Here is an 18,347-nt window from a genome sequence, read left to right on the forward strand (position 1 = left end):
AAAAGAATTGTGGTTTTATGAAACCACGGTAAAAGTGAAACTTTTTTTCACATTATAGACATTCAACTAAAAAAAGCGTGTAGCACTGGCACAAATGAGTAACATTATATACACTACAACTACTGCGAACTATAGGCGCCGCCTGACCGTCACGCGACATGCAAAACACAGACAAAAAGTTTGAGACGATGTATTAAGTTTCACTTTAAAAGTAAAAAACAATTTTTGAGTATTAAAATTCTCTCTAGATATTATATACCTACATTTGAAGTGAAAGTTTCTTTAACGGCGCTGACTAATTTATTGCGCATTGAATGAGACTAGGCAAAACCAGAAAAAATAATTGATGAAATTTCCACTTCTATAGTGTGGTTTTTGTAAATAAAAACAGCATTCAGATTGATAAATTGTATTTGTATATCAAATAAGTAAATAAAAGATACCCTGATTATACAGAAAACAATCACAATAATATATTAGGCACTAGATAACGAAAAAATATTCCGAATCGCTCTCATACACATACACTATCATCCAATTATATATTACATATACATAATGATTTATTTATTAAATTGCGTAGTGTTTTTGTTGTCTCTTTTTGTAAAAAATATTCATTGCAAGATAGAATAATAATAGCCTTTGATAATTAAATAATAAATCTTTTATCTTTTTTTTTCGTTACAAAAAAGAAAAAATAATATCTAGAACTGAATCAAAAGATGACGTCATTATACGTCAAACATGGATAATCACTCTTAATATAAAATTTTGATAGCTTTATAGGGAGACGCGTTAACATGTTATTTTTTTTATAAATAAATTGTGTGCATTTTTAACATTCAATCTTTAGAAAGCCTCATTGAATCAATTATAAAGTAAAAAGAAACCAAGAGTTAAAAAATGGACCACAAATGATACTTCTTTACAAATAATTAAACAAAATGTTTTTACATTTTTATTTTAAACATTCACAAATAGTATTATAATCAATCTATAGAATTTCAAGAATATATTATTAATATTAAACAGTCTAATTCATATGAGGCAGTTGTTTCAAACATAAAACATTTATTGTGCTACAATAATGGCATTACAAAAAGTGAACTTGTCGTGAAAACTACATAAATTATTTGTACTAGTCACTAAGTACTTTATTAAACGCCACATTTTTTTTTTAAATAGTGGCATTAAATAATAAACGTATTCTTAACATCCAATACATATAAATCAATTTTATTTACCATTAATGCATGAATAAATCTATGATGTTTTTTATTAGCATTACGAATACATGATATACAGTATGGATCGTATATCTATGAAATAAATAAAAATATATGTAATACTAGTGCATAGAATTAACGCAAAAATAATTATGTAATTAAAAACTTTAAATTGAAAAAGTTAAATTTTCTAACAAAAAAAATATTTAAATAAATTTAGAAAGAATAAACTCTCTCTCTCTAGTCTGTACTGACAACGTACATTGACCTCTGGAGCGATGCACGATTTCAGCTTTTGAAGTAACCGCAAGATGTGGCCAGAGCGAGAAGAAAACAGACGGCAACGTCGCTTTAAATCTGTCCCATGAACGGACCAGCGACTACGTACTTGAAGCGCGCGGGGCGGCAACGTCGCTTTCTGATCTTCAAAGATTCAAGTTCATTGAATCATTTACCTTGTGAAAAAATTCTACAGTGCGTTCATATTTGCTCAAAATTAAAAGTCTTGCACCGATTTCGTACATTTTTTGTGTATCGTCAGCAAATGCGATAATAAGTATATAGCTACATTTATTTCATATATGCAAAATCCATACTGTATAACTATCTAGATTTCCCCAGAGCTTTTAACATATGTATCTGGGAACAGACTGTCTAATCTACTTCAGGTTATCACAGCCACATCAATGGCGTCCACGTCAAGGGACTCTGGGACGTACAGGACTCCTAAAGCCAATAATCATTAGACATCATCATTTAACATTTTATTCGCTGTAACTGAATCATAATACTATTCTCTATGAATCACCCATTCTTAAAATATTTTATTATCACTAAAACGTTAATCAAGAAAGAGAAGAAGTAAATTACCGACAACGAGGCTTGGAAACTTAAAAAATCAAACCGGTTGAAGTGTATAGAAAACATTCAGTTTTGATCTGCCTTCGACTTAATATTATGGTTTTTATAAAAGTTTGTTGAATAAACCGGTTAAGAACGGTTTTTCAATCGCCGATTCAGACGTCAGAGCACAGTTACCATTTTAATGATATTTACGTAATACTTACTACCGAATTAACCGGTGAATAAAAGTTATACAACAACTCCCTTAAAACACTTCAAACGAAATAACAGACACGAAATTATTTTAGCAGTTAAATTGAAAACCGGTCCCAAGCCTACAATTTACACTCAAATTATAATTAATATTAAATACACACAATATTATAAATGGGTAAGACATGTAAATAGTAATTGACAAATTTTATATTTTTACCTCATATTATTAATATTTTGGATTTTCAATATAATGTTAATCCTATACAAATTAATGCAATAATATATTTTCACGTCCCTAAATGCATATAATTTGGAGGCTATAAGTTGTGCGCGTTAACTTGAGATCTGCGGGCCTACCATGAACTCTTATTGCGATTCAATTGACAACCTAAAATGAACTGCTTTGCTATTTCGTACCACGACGTGATTAGAGCTATCTAATTTAGGTTGACGTCAAATCAACTGATTTAATCGCAATGATGTCAATTGAATTTCGCAAACTGATTTAGTTCGTTCATTCATTCGTACCATGAGGTGTTATTTCAACCTAAACTGGATAGCTTATTTGTCAAAGTGACCGATTCGAAAAAAGTTGCTACTTCCTTAGAGGAAAGTGAATCGTGTTGTTAATAACTTTAAAAAAATAGTGAAAACAAAGAAAAGAAAATTTTTATTGATTAAAGATGAGATGAGAATACTTTATAGGACTTTATTGTAAAACAAAATACTGAAAATAAATACCAAAAATGAAAATACTAAGTAGGCAGTAAGGGCCCGGGCTATAGCCTGTTCGCAAGAACGAATTAAAAAAAATGTACTCTGCGGTCCTGTCAAATCAAACATCAATGATATGCGTTCATAACTCGTTATTTTTACGTAAACACATTTAATTTGTAATTCAAAGAACTATATTTATTTATATTACTATTATTTAATAAGTATAAAAAAGGGCTTAATGGTTTATAATTTGATGCAATTGCGCAATTTTAAAATGTATTTTTAGTATTTTCTACGCCGCTAACCGCTAAAATTATATCATTTTAGGTTTCGAAACGCAATTTTATTTCGTTCATTCATCATAAGCGATCCGAATACGGTACGAATTTTAGTGATTCAGTTTGGCTACCTAAACTGAACTGCATTGGATTTGCATCGCTTATTAAAAGTTGATGGTAGGCCCTCGGTATAATGACGCATTGCTAACTATATAGGTATATTAAATTTATTGATCATTGCACATAAAACTATTGCAAAGATTAATGGATAGCAAACAGTTATAAATAAAGCGTTATACGGTTCTCTCATAAATCACACATAAGTAACATAACTTAAGTAACTAATACAATACTACCAATTTTTTTTTAAATCTGTGTCATTAAAATTTTATATCAGTCAATCTGGTAGCACTGCAATTCTTATCTTTGAAACACACTTTCATCATTTAGCCAAAAGACTCAATATTGGCTTTGAAATGTTTTGATTTCATTAAAATTTTACCGATATTAATGATATATTATACAGATATAATAATAAAAAGGAGCAGATATTCGTTGTATGAGCCGAACTACGTGAGTCGAAAGCCTACTAATTGGGTCGCATTTTGACAGTTCTTAACGTTTTTTTACGTTTACGAGTTTGAAGTTACAAACACTGTCTTCATTCTTATTGTATTTTTAATCACGCGATTATTTTGCACCAGTTTGTCATTAAAACGCGAAACACCCTCCCTTTTCCTTTAGTTTGTTAATATATTTTAGTATCAAATAATATCATATATTATATAAGTATTGACTTAAACTATGCCGAATGACTAATTGACCGTGGCGTGCATCAAACTTAAACACGGAAACATTATATTAAGGACCGTAAAACCCATCACAAGATCAAATCAACCGTTGTGTCTATAATCTTGATCTGAGTAAACATATTAAAATTAAGTCGAGATATAATTCAGTCTATTTAGTGGAGTTGGTGCTGCCAACTTTGTTCTTGAGCCAGGCGTTGGTGCGAGTCAGGATGTCTGGTTGCTGGGCAGGGTCTTGCCAGGCCTCCAGATTGATGCGTTTTATAGCGTCACAGGACACTATCGGATTACTGCAACAATTAAATTAATATTATTAACTAAAGATATATATTATTGGAATACACAACAACCTCATAGCCTAGTGGTTGATTAACCTTAAGCTATGGAATTTGATATGTTGTAAAGTGATAACCCTCAATTCTGGGATTAATTACATAAATTATATTGGAAAAAAAAATTTATGAACGACTCGGGACTCGAACCCAATTTCCTAGTAGTCAATTTCCTAATATGCAAATATTGGAGTTGAGCAGGTAAAATAAAGTAGATCATGTAGATGAATCCACAACCTGAGAGCTGAACAAAGCATACAAAATTTATCAACGATACGTCACTCGAACGGTTGGCTCAGTTGGAAGAGCGCTCGCACGGTACGCGAGAGATCGCGGGTTTGAGTCCGCATCGTTCATATATATTTTTTTTTCAAATTAACTTAAGCTATGGGTCGTAGATTCAAATCCCCGTAGGTACTTACAAAATTCGTATCGTGTTTTAGATATGTTTCCAGGTCATAGATGTTTATGTGTGTTTATCGTATTAAATAAAATAGCGAAGTTTAAAAACTGGCGTTGGACAGGGCATGTGATAAGAAGCAAACAAGATAAATGGACAAAAGACATTACAGAATGGTATCCAAGATATGGAAAAAGAAATAGAGGGAGACAAACAACAACAAGATGATTTCAAATATATTGTTGGACCATCATGGAGAATGACAACTTCCGACAGGAAAATGTGGAAGATCTGGAGGAGGCATATGTCGGCGGACAAGCGAGCGATGATTAACATATAGTATACATATAGTATTGTTTTTAACATTTCATTTTTATTTTAAATTATATATTACAATATTTTAAGATTATAATTTATAAATTGTTAAAGTTACTGTCTTATAAACGTAGTAAAAATTATAAATGCTGTGGTAGCTTATAAGTGAATTAACTCTTATCCATATTATTATTATATTTCAAGTTTAAGCATGTAAAGAGTGTAATTTGTTAGTTGCCCAAATATATAAAAAAAAATAATTAGGTGAAAAATATTAAGTTGTAGCATGTTAAAAATGTACCTTTTTAGTTTGCTTGCAATTAAAGCTGGCTTCATTAATTTAACTACTTTGGACTGGATATCGGATAGCTGTATCGTCGTTAATTGGATATAATTCCAGAAAAACGTTCCAAACCACAATCATGTCGAAATTGAGTTTGACAGAAAACTGGTCACGCGATTCATATTCACAGAATGACAAAAAATGGCGGCCCTGCTGTCACTATTTAAATGACATCATGACTTATTAGCCCAACCCACATGTATGGAATATACTTATATTTATTAAACTTTAAACACAAATTCCTTAAAATGTGATGTTTGTGGCTTGGAACGTTTTTCAGGAACTATGGTCCAATTAACAGTGCCAGCAACAGTGAGGCGCGGCCAGGACTAGCTAGCTGCTAGTTTATAAAACAATTAGTATTATTACCTGTCTGAAGGCGAGTGGAACACGTCCCGCTGGATCGCTGTAATGTCGAGGTTGTCACAGAGCAAGCGAGCGAGCGACGCGCGACGAAGTTCGGCGAGCATTCGGCTGCTGAAACTGCCCGCCTCTGTCGGGTGCGAGTAGAAGTAGCGGTCGCCGGTGCGGGTACGCCATAACTGCTCACCTGTTTCAAAATATTATTTATTTTGAAAACAAACAGTATTAACAATAAATATAGAATAAAAATTCATTATTAAAACTTAACCACTACACCAGTGGGAGGCTCTTTTGCACAGGATGCCGGCAAGATTATGCATACCACAACGGCGCCTATTTCTGCCGTGAAGCAGTAATGTGTGTCGATTTGAAGGGCGCCGTAGCTAGTGAAATTACTAGGCAAATGAGACTAAACATCTTATGTCTCAAGGTAACGAGCGCAATTGTAGTGCCGCTCAGAATTTTTGGGGTTTTCAAGAATCCTGTGCGGCCCTGCATTTTAATGGGTAGGGCGTATCAATTACCATCAGCTGAACGTCCTGCTCGTCTCGTCACTTATTTTCATAAAAAATAACGTAACCAAAAACAGTTCCCAATGTTACAAAAATACATATATTATTATTAATACTGAATTAATAATATTAATAAAAACTAACAAATTAAAATCTAAATTAGAATTACTAAGAATATATACAAATCAATTAGTTAAACTAGTTAGCATTGTATAAATTGTACATAACATTAACTTTAAAGGAGGGTGACGAGAATGCATGTATTTTGGGACCCACTGAAAGAAGTGGCGTACATCATGGAAATTTAATAAAGATTATAGAGCGTAAGAAAACTAAGAAAAAAGCAAATCGTTAGTTATTCTAAAAAAGTATGAGAAAAAACCAACACAGCTGAATATCTAAGTGATCGGACAGCCTGGGACTAGATTATGATATATTATACCGATAAGAATCACACTACTATATTGTAAATTTTATTAAAAAGAACACAAAAAAATGCTGGGAGTTTCTTACGAAGCTTCTAGCTAGTGTTAGAAATGACATCGAAAAGAATTCCAAAGGAATCAATTTTGAGAAAATAAAATATGCTTTTTATGCCTTTTATACATTTGCTTATTATAAGCCTTTATTTGAGACAAAATTACGCAGAAACTACTGAACTTATCCGTAGTGGGACATCGACCTTTCGATGCGAAATCTATCGTGGAAGGCTTGGAAACTAAAAAAGATTCCAATCGGTTAAGTAGATAGAAATATTTTAGTAGTTTTGTTAAAATCTTTAACTTCAATTATAAGGTTTTCGGTTATTTAGGTTCATTATAAATACTTCGTTAAAAAACCGGTATGAAATAGTTTTCCATCACTAAGTCTTTTAACATCGGTCTACCATTTGGTCGGTACGCTAGGATCACTTCAACTCTTGCAGAATTTACCACAACTCAACAGATAATTTTAACCGTTAAATTTGAAACAGGTTCCAAACCTCGGTTACTATATTGACATTATTTCCTTATTCTATAAGATTGATTTGGCAAGTTTTGCTTATCTATGTATATATATATATATAATGAAAATGGTCATTGTTTGAGACCCCTTGACGCCTTAACCACTGATCGTATCGACATGAAACTACCACCATTCAATGCGAAATTTATCCTAGATAATTTGTGGCTTATTTTTCGAAATCCCACGTTCCTTCATTAATTTATTTCCTTTAAAATTCGCCCAGAAAAGCTTAACGGACACGGTTAGTTTCTGCATAAAATTGATTACTTACGGATCAAACATGTAGCGGTAGGCCCTATCATAGAGTCGGGAAGCGGAGATTCGGCCATCATGCCCACCACCAGGTCTATATCTTCCACGTGCTCGTATACTTCCGAAAGCTTCTCAACCGTCTGGAACATCAAAAATTACTTAAAATAATATATACATCCATACATAGAAATGAAATCAAATTGTCTGTACAATGAACATAGCAGCTTTTTTCTAGATGCAGATGAATATTTACATGATAATCCAGAATGCTGAAATGTTTTGTGTGTCTGTTTGTCGATTTATTTGTTTGGCACAATATCCGAAATGACACGACAGATTTAGGCGATTATATTACTAAAGGAGTATTTTACACAATACAGTTTTTTTTATAAAAATAATGAATTAATAATTGAACGGTAATTGATACGCCCTGCCCATTACAATGCAGTGCCGCTCAGGATTCTGAGAGGTACTACAATTGCGCTCGTCACCTTGAGACATAAGATGTTAAGTCTCATTTGCCCAGTAATTTCACTAGCTATGGCGCCTTTCAGACAGACCGAAACAAAAGAATATTTACACATTACTGCTTCACGGCAGAAATAGGCGCCGTTGTGGTACCCATAATCTAGCCGGCATCCTGTGTCGGAGCCTCGTCGCTAAGAGTTCCATAAAAAAAAAACTTTGCAATATATTCCTAAGAAATCATTGAAATAGTAACTTTAAACATTTTAAACTATAATACAATAAATAAATTACAAGCAGCCGCAAAAAAACAGGCGCATCAGTAGGAAATAACTTGATTTATTTTGGAATTCCGATGAACGTGTTTCCTGCTATGTGATATGTGTTTACAAGTAACGAAACGTAACGCGTAACGCGCCCTATAACGACACTGACTGGAGAATCAACGTTAGGATTTAATAAATAAACGACGTTTAATCATATTGATAGGTTTCGGTCGGTGCCAAGCCAAATGTAATAGCAAGTACCTACACTCGCCACGCGTGACTTTGAGCGGGATAGCTTTGTCTAGACCAAACAACCCATGCGGGCAGACACGAGCTGTTTATAATATTAAGTTTTATTTTGGTTAGGACTTAGCACCGACCTAAACCTATCAATAGGTAGCAAATAGGTATAAATAATAGTATTTTATTATTAAGGTAAAGGTTTGCATAAGATGTGTTTTTTAACGTAGTTTTTTTTAAGTTCTCACCTCTATCCGTATGACATCAGTGAGATCGGAGAAGGTGGAGGCCATGGTCATGCCACACAGGGTCCGGTACTGCACATAGCCGGGCAAGCCGTGGTCTCTACCGCGCTGTATGTCTATCGCTAATACGTCCAACCCTCCCAGCCATCGGTGACGCAGCTGTTGACAAACGCACACTTATTAAAACATTTTTTTTTATGAAAATAAGGGACGATACGAGCATGACGTTGAGCTGATGCTAATTGATACGTCCTACTCATTACAATGCAGTGCCGCTCAGGATTCTTGAAAAATCCAAAAATTCTGAGCGGCACTACGATTGTCAACGATTACTCGTCACCTTGAGACATAAGATTTTAAGTCTCATTTGCCCAGTAATTTCACTAGCTACGGCGCCCTTCAGACCGAAATACAGTAATGTTTACACATTACTGCTTCACGGCAGAAATAGGCGCCGTTTTGGTACCCATAACCTGGCTTCCTGTGCAAAGGAGCCTCCCACTGGTAAGAAATTTAACAGAGACAATGAGACAATTCGCGGTATCTACATATTTTATCAACATAATATTTTAGCTATTTCACAACTGGATAATAAAAAAAATTGGAAACACATACGATATTAGAAATAAGACTTTTATTATTTCAAATACAATTTTATCAACATAATATTTTAACTATTTCGCAACTGGATAATAAAAAAAATTGGAAACACATACGATATCAGAAATAAGACTTTCATTATTTCAAATACAACTCAAGAAATCTCATGAAACATCGTCGCATAATTTTTTCAGTTAAATGAAATTTAACAATACAGAATCAGCCTACAAAATTTCAAGCTCAAATAAATTCTTGGTTAGTAGTAAAATGTTATGCATATTTCTACCTTGGTGTTTTTGTATCGACGAGAAATATTTTAATCGTGTTTATGCTGTTATAATATTATGAATGTTGTAATCAAAACACGAAACAAATTATATCAAAAAAACCCAGAACGACACAGATTACGTACAATGACTTAATCAAAATTGAAAGTAACTTAAATAACGGTACTTTGTTAAATAAGGGGATACTTATAGCGATTCTAGGAGGGTGCAGTTGATACATAGTATCTTAACCTACACCTTCACAGAAAATATAATAAAAATTATTACTCTTAACCGGCCAGTATAGTTTTCCATCAATAAAAAAACATGGATTTTCCTAATAAATGTTCTGCCCGCATTTTTCTACGAAATTTCGTCCCAGGAGCGCTATTACCAAAATTTAAATAAGAGGTTTCGGTTGACAGATCGTACATTTTCCTATTACGAAATTGTTTCGGATCCGAAGATCGAAACGAAGTTCGCGATAAGACATTTTGTCTTTCGTTTTAATTATTCCCAAATTCACTTGACATTTATTTTTTCGTTGTTTGACATTATTATGATCGTAACTACAACTTAACTTTTAATGGTTATTAGATATTTCCGATACGAAATCCACCCGGCTATTCGGATCGGTAGTAGAATTCGTCGTTCTTTCGTTTCGGACCGAAAATTCGGATTTCGATTTTCGTATTAGCCCCCCAGTTGTATAAAGGTACTTTCCGACGTGTAGCATAAAAATATTTGTTCAGATAACTTGTTTTATAATTAAATGATAGACAATATACTTTTGTGATACCCGTAGGTAATATATACTTGTTTACGTTTGTCAGAAGGTATTATCAACTTACGTCACGACAATTGCATTGCTGTTATCACAATTATTTACTTCAAGTTGTATTTAGGTAAATAAATTTTATAAATATTAACAATGTAAATAATTACCTACATTATAAAATACACGTATTATTGTATCATACAGCTCTAAATATTGATAAGTACAACAAAACCCGCAATTTTTTTGCCTCGCACAGCCATTTTGTGAAATCAATAACCAGCTGCAAGTTTTAACGAACCAGTTCACTACCAACTTTAAGGCTGCCTGACTATTGACCCTAGTGCTGCGGATGTCCATGGGCAGTTGTCTCACCACGATTTATTCATTTGCATAAAAAAATCTTTCAGTCAAGATATTTTCAACTGTTAATATATATCCATCATTTCTGCCGAGCTTACGGGACATCTGAAGGCCACTCACACAAATGAAGGATAATTATAGGAACACTGCCAGTTCTTAAGATGTAGGTACCTACGCGCTTTTGTTAAAGGACCCACCCCGTTTCGACGTGGATATTTCCAGATTTCCGCTCAGATCACTTCACAATTTTTGGTTGCACGTAGAAAAGCGTTCCTTTAAAACAGCAGTACAGACGAACATTCAGATAGAGAAAATGAAATTTAACTTTGTGTCGTGTGATACCAAGTGGAATTCGGCAGCTGAGATCAGTTCTAACAGCCCTTGAGAACAATCCCCGTGATACCTACACAATAAAACACAGTCACTACGCAATGCCAGGTGTTCGAACTATTCAGACTTCCACCCCGACAATCCCATTGTTATCCTTTTCGTCAGATAAGCCACATGACCATTTGCCCATTCTAAAATAAAGCTTTACTACCTTGATACTCAGTCAAAATTTTCATAGAAATAATAGAGATCTAAGAAATTAAATTCAACCACAGGATAATGATTACCATTCTAGTTCCGAACAGAAAGAATACTTTAGATGGAGACGACTAGGAAATAGATATTGACAATAGTGAGGTCGGGTGTACATACAGATTTCACCTTGTGTAATATTTACGAATGTTCAAGGTGGTTAACCTCGTAACTGTCAAAACATATCATATCCTCGTTGGAGTTAACATATTAATTATTATAGATCCGATATTTTACTGAAGGTGGCTTTTAAATGATTAAATTTCATTATTTTATAAAATATCCATACCATTCTTCTCAGGCATGAGGCATTTTTATCGGAATAAAGAATTTTCTTGAATTTTAATTTAAATAAAAAAACTTTTATCTCTCAAACCAGAGTTATTAACAAGACAATTTGCTGTGTGTGTGTGTGTGTGTGTGTACTTATAACAACAATAGATTAATTTTGAGGTAAAAGGTTATCAAAGTAATTGTTTATTTTGGTGTTTGTAAATGTCACATAAGAGATGTACCTACTTGAGATTTGTGGGAGAAGAGAGGAGAGTCTATCAGCACCTTAAGGCGACACTAAATGCCAGCGATACGAGCCTTGAGCGATATGAGTTCACGGCTGCCGGCCCGCCATCAATGAAACAAAGCCAATATTTTCAAAATTCTTGTGTGGAAAACAGTTTATATGCTTACAATCCTCGTTATTCACTACTAATCTTAATAAATGAACCTACACAAAAAAGTACAAGCTATAAGAATAACTTTTCTGAGAGAAGTACCAAAAAAATGCGTCACGCCATGCCAAAAAACTTGTTTAACTTCAAAGAAATGTGGTAGTTCAAAAAGGCTCGGCAGTGTTAACTATAACCAACAGCAAGCATTAGCAACCTACAAATAAGACTTAAGGATATGTGTAACAGGATTAAGTAGTGTTCATAGCTCGAAATGCTATACTTTCACCACAAAACTAGTCTAAAAACACCACGTTTGCGTGTTTTCTGCTTACTCTTCGCCTTAACAAATGGTGGTTTATTATGTGCGTACCGCTCTGAGAATATAATAATGAGATCAGTTGATACTTACATCGTTGTCATAATTAAGGTCCATACTCTGGGCTTTTTGACTGACCATACCCCGAAGCACTTTCTCTATTCCGCCCCTCTTGGCGACCAGTTCCGGTTTGAAGTAATTGTCTGCGAGACGGTGTGAGGCCAAGTTATTGTCATCGACCAACTGTATGTCCTCGTCGAAGAGACTGTTGATGAAGTGGAAAGCTGCGGTCGCGAACGAGTTGGTGATCGTCGGGTCTATGTCCGAGTTGTAGCCTAAGTCGTAACTCTCGTACATCTCATCGAAGGATTTACCTGGAAATAATCGACAACGCTATAATTTAAGAGGTTCAGCGCATTAGGGGATCTAAAAGGTGTCGTACGAGCCTTTCAGCCAGTAGGGTTTGACTGAAACCAAAATCTGGCACGAGACTATTTTGGCGAGACAAAACGTCCTGAGGATGCCTCGTGTAGAGGCGAAACACGTGTCGAATTGTTTAAAAACAAATATTGGCGGAAGTAACGCCTACTTCAATATTTTTTTTTTTTCAATAGTTAATAAAAAATAGAGATCGAATATGGACCTAACGCACTAATTAGAGACATTATACGTTAGATACCTAACTTTATTTTGTAATTTTATCTTAATCCATATGTCATAACTGCCTGCGATGCAACCTAACGGTAGAGTAAATGATGATCTAAAATTCAAAAATATAAGTTCATTTATTAATTTTAAACAAATTATGTTTTTTTAATAAATCAATTTTTAGGAGGTTCTTTAGGTCTCATACACACTGCGGTTAAGAGATGTAATAGGTCTCTAATGGCTGTAAGTTATTTGAAAATGGTCCCGCTGCTGACGTGTTAAGAATCAGAGACCAGTAAAAGAAACAACTCTTTTATAATAGAAATAGACCAAAGAACGAATGAATAAAATAGTAAACCCGCATTCCGAATTAAGTGCGGTTAAAAATATTAGACAATTAACTGACATAGATACGGCGCGACTAGTATACTTCAGTTATTTTCATAGTATTATGTCCTATGGTATATTGTTATGGGGTAGGGCAGCCGATATTAATACCGTCTTTGTGTTGCAGAAGTGGGCTATTCGCGCTATTTATAACCTAGATCCTAAAGAATCATTAAGAGAAAAATTTAAAAAAATAAACATTTTGACTGTTGCTTCTCTATATATTCTTAATATTGTTCTATATGTTCATAGCCACATTGAGGAATTTGCTAGAAACTGTAAAAATCATAATGTTAACACGAGGAACAAACACGAACTTTTATGCCTACTACTCGGTTTAGTCGAGTAAGTAAGTCTTTTATTGGGCGATGTATATGCTGTTACAATATGATCCCAGAAATAGTACAAAACAAATGTGTTACGATTTTTAAAAGAATTGTTAAAAACGTTTGTGGGAAAGGTTACTATAGCATAAACTTAAAGACACCACAGACTGGGAATGAAGCGAACACCCTCAGGCCCTTTAATTATATATATGTATATAATGTTTATTGTACGATATGACATTATAATCCATCTTTTTATAAAAAAAAATGCCCGCTGAGTTTTTTGCACCCGTTCTTCTCAGGTTTGAAGCAGTGAAGGTTTGAATCATATTTTGAATCAAAATATTTGAATTTGAATTTTAGAAGTATTATAATAAAGTTTTGTTTGGTCTTAAAACTGTAAACCATACCCAAATTGAGTACATTTTCACCGAATGAAGTACACTCAATTTACGCGGTAACGCTACCCAAACAAAATAAAACGCTTGCAAAGAAGTGCAGATGAACTTATTAATATCTTCTAGCATTTCAAAATCACTATGGTGTTTTTGGCTATCTCACTCTTACTGAAATCTTATGATATTTATGCTTGGATTTACAGTACACAAAGTGAAATTTTTTGTTCCGTACCTCATGTTTTCTCTTTTTTTTTATGAAAATAAGGTACGAGACCAGCAGGACGTTCAGGTGATGGTAATTGATACGCCTTACCCATTACAATGCAGTGCCTCTCGGATTTAGATTTTTTCGATTCGGCGCCTATTTTTGCAGTAATGTGTAAACATTACTGTAGAAATAGCCGCCGTTGTGGTCTCTGAGTATAATATGTACTTAATAAGTATAAGATATAGGATATAATATATATACACAACACCGTAGTATAAAATCAAAATTGCATAAATTATAACATTCATTATAATCAAACGTCAAATTATTGTCAGATTACAATTAGCATTTATTACTGTCTTGTAGTTTTTTTGTTTGATGAATTGATATTTAAGATTAAAATAACTAGTTCACTGCAATGGGCGGAAAATTAGAAAGTTCGTGTGAAAGTTAATTTTTAAATCACTTTCGGCAGTTAAACATGCGTAAATAACTTTAAGTTATTCAAAATAGAAACTGCATACAGACACTGAATCAAATATAATTGGCCGTTCCAAATTTGTATCTTAGGAGTATTATTATAGTTGATATTGTGTAAGTTATATTACAAAAGATTATTTAAAACGTATAAATAAATAGGTTCAATTTGATCAGTTTAATCGTTGTCATTTGAAACTCGATGAGACGAAAGTGACACAAACTGGTAAATGTATGGGATTTAAGCCGGCGAGAGAATAAGATAGGACGCATTATACAGCGTTTTGGTACCAGGCGATCATAGTTGATGAAGAGATTGTCTTATGTATGAGGCGATTATAGCTTAATATATTCTAACATCATGCGCACGATGTATTAGACACCAGGAGAACATAAATATGGTAGCGATGATAATAATGTCTTCATAGCGGTTGAAATCATGTGTCATCCTAGGAACATGTACCAGGACTTCATATGCAGTTAACAGGTTTAATGTAAATTTTGCATCGGATACAGGATTTCCGTTGATTGAGTTTTTGGACGCCAAGTATCAACAACAATATCATAAATTAAAAAGTTATTTTGACCATATTAAGACCAAAGTAAGTATTTATTTCATACTTTAGTTACCGTAAGCCTCTTGTATCATTTATCGAAAATGTAAGCTCTGAATCTGAATAAATCTATGTAATTTATACGAATAAAATGTAAAATAATTATCAGAGTTTGTATCACTATGATCATTATTAAAACCTATAATTATCCTCTTCCCGAACTTTTACATTCGTCTCATTATCTTGAAGCCAAAATTTTTGAAGTTTTCACTTCTACCACGTGTGAACATGTGTTCACACGTGGTAGAAGTGAACAAACATGTGTGTGCACACATGTTTTTTATTATTGTATTAAGTTTTCTGTATGCTTGGATGTGACATTATAACCTCATTGATAATCTTGAACGCACTTCACAAACACCAGTTGAAAAAATTTTAGCTTGATCCTAACATAGATTATTATCGTTTCGTCATTGATAATATTATCACTAAATTACGTAGAGTAGTACAGTCAAGTACAAAATATGCAGACAATAAATTTAAGGAAAATAGTAAAAATAATGTTAAATGATTAGATTAAGGATTGGTCTCCAACTAGATACCGCAGGCGTAGATGCAAAGTGCGAGGCAACTTATAGTAGGCCCAAGTACTCGAGCCAATCTCGAACAATGTGTGACGTTGACGTGCCATATGTTCTCTTAAAATTTGCTAATAATTAAAACTACAAGGCTGGGTTGCGTAGTAAAACTTTGTAAAAATATTACTACAAGAAATGAGAAAGACACTGGGATTACATAAGAATCATCAGTAAGTATTTAGTATATAACACGAAGCGTATGTTACAAAATTTGAAAGATGCCATTGAGTGTCAAGATGCCACGCACACAAACATCTAATAGTTGCTGTAATATATAAATAATAGTTTAAAAAAAACTAAAGAACACGCTTTATATAAAATTCAACTAAAAAATAGAAAATAAATTTAAATTTAAAATAGTGTAAAAAAATATTATATATTTCATTATAAAAATAGCACACTATTTTCAATTTAAATTTATTTTCTATTTTTTAGTTGAATTTTATATAAAGCGTGTTCTTTAGTTTTTTTAAACTATTATTTATATTTAATTTTTTAGTTAATTTTTTTAGATTGAATGAAGGGATTTTAATTTTTGCGAATAAAAATATTTTAGTTATAATGAATGATCACTTAATTCAGCTAGCCCGAGATCCCCGAACTAGCTCTTATAATAATTAGCTCAGTTAAATCATGCATTAATAATTTATGATGGAAATATAAATTCACCGCCATCTATTCGCTTCTAAACGAATTAGATACTTTAATTTTGTGGAACTGTCCTGACATGTCGCGCGTTTCCTTTGTAGTTTACAGTAAATTACTAGATGGCGCTTATTAGTGATTTATTTATTTAAAAATTATATAAATTAACAAAAATCATATTTTGCAATTGAAAAATTGAATAAGTTTATCAAATTAGTGTAATGTCATCGGTCCTCGAGAAATCTACAAAGTTTGAACGAAATCTAGCCGTTTAAAGTGGGTCAAAATCGCGCCCGAAGAAGTCGGTTACAAACATACAAATATACAAACATACAAGTGAAGCTAATATAAACCGTGTAAAAAGCTATTGTCCTCAGGTATTGCGGTATCTAGTTAAAGCGGAGCGCAGACAATTCCTTAATGTAAGATTAAATGTTTTCTTCAATAGAGTGTTTTCCTTTCTTATTTTGTGGTTCATTAATATATCCTTGTTATTGTTTCATGAAGTCTGCGCATTACCGACCTATTGACCTAAGAGCTATTATTTTATATGACATTGCAACACTGCAATTTCTCTGAAAGCGACACATATACCCAGCCACCACGCACAATCGAGGGCAACCCCTTGAATAAGGTAGACGAATTCAAATATCTCGGGTCCATTATTAACACTAAAGCCAATATCGAAAGTGATATTCAAAATAGAATAAAAACAGGATGGCTGAAGTGGAGATCTCTTACCGGTGTTCTATGTGACGCAAAAATGCCAATTAAAACTAAGGGCACCGTGTACAAACGAGCAGTAAGACTAGCTTTGCTCTATGGCTCCGAATGCTGGGGAATGAGAAAGTGTGACGAACAAAAAATGCATGCAACCGAAATAAAAATGTTGCGTTGGTCTGGGGGTGTTACACGATCAGACAAAATTCGTAATGAGTATATCCGAGGCACCTTTAAAATTACACCTATACGTCATAAAATGCAGGAAGGCCGATTACGCTGGTATGGGCATGTAATGCGTAGGGACGAACACCATATGACGAGACGAGTCATGGATATGGATGAGGCGAAGGGAAGCACAGGGCGCCCACCAACTACCTGGACTAGAACAGTTAAGAAAGACATGACGATGCTAGGCTTAATGCCAGTAATGACCCAAGATCGCAAACAGTGGCGATCTTGTATCAGGAGGGCCGACCCCAAATAGGGAATGTGCCAGGGGATATATATATTGACATATTTTGCAACAAACCTTAATTTGTTTATATTCCAATATATCACCGTTTTTTTTTTTTTTTTTAAACGGACTCAGAAAGCAATGCGAATCACTTTTAGCACAGAATAAATAAAGAAAAATACTTTGTTTGTTTGGGTACACACTTAAATAAGATTATAAAATATAAAATCTAATATCAGCAGACAGATATAAAAAAATATCGGTGTTTAGCATATTGTTTAGACACTTAATTTATTTTGTTTGGTAATCACTGACTCGAAATTTAAAATATTCTGAATCCTTACGGCCTTACAAATGAACTTGGTATAAAGTTATAACTGATGATAAACAAAGAAAATGCAAAACTGTTTACAATATCGTTGACAAAACTGTCAATAAAATGATAATTCTGTAGTTTTCCTAATGACAAGCTGCCTTGCAAATAAACGCGGG

The 18,347-nt window shown here is 33.5% G+C and overlaps 1 protein-coding gene across 2 annotated transcripts in view; it reads right to left on the reverse strand.

Moving 5' to 3' along the window:
* Positions 1-393: 393 nt before the first annotated feature.
* Positions 394-18,347, reverse strand: part of LOC126965607 (peroxidase-like) — a 42,607-nt gene continuing 24,653 nt past the window's right edge. For both annotated transcript variants that reach the window (XM_050809263.1, XM_050809265.1), the window contains exons 9-13: positions 12,491-12,771; positions 8,831-8,986; positions 7,631-7,751; positions 5,849-6,029; positions 394-4,379 (exon numbers count right to left, since the gene is read on the reverse strand). In XM_050809263.1, coding sequence (XP_050665220.1) covers positions 4,241-4,379; positions 5,849-6,029; positions 7,631-7,751; positions 8,831-8,986; positions 12,491-12,771 — 878 coding nt within the window. In that variant the 3' untranslated portion in view covers positions 394-4,240. The remainder of the gene's footprint in view (positions 4,380-5,848; positions 6,030-7,630; positions 7,752-8,830; positions 8,987-12,490; positions 12,772-18,347) is intronic.

Source organism: Leptidea sinapis, chromosome 8 (assembly GCF_905404315.1).
Source record: "Leptidea sinapis chromosome 8, ilLepSina1.1, whole genome shotgun sequence".
Classification (NCBI taxonomy): domain Eukaryota; kingdom Metazoa; phylum Arthropoda; class Insecta; order Lepidoptera; family Pieridae; genus Leptidea; species Leptidea sinapis.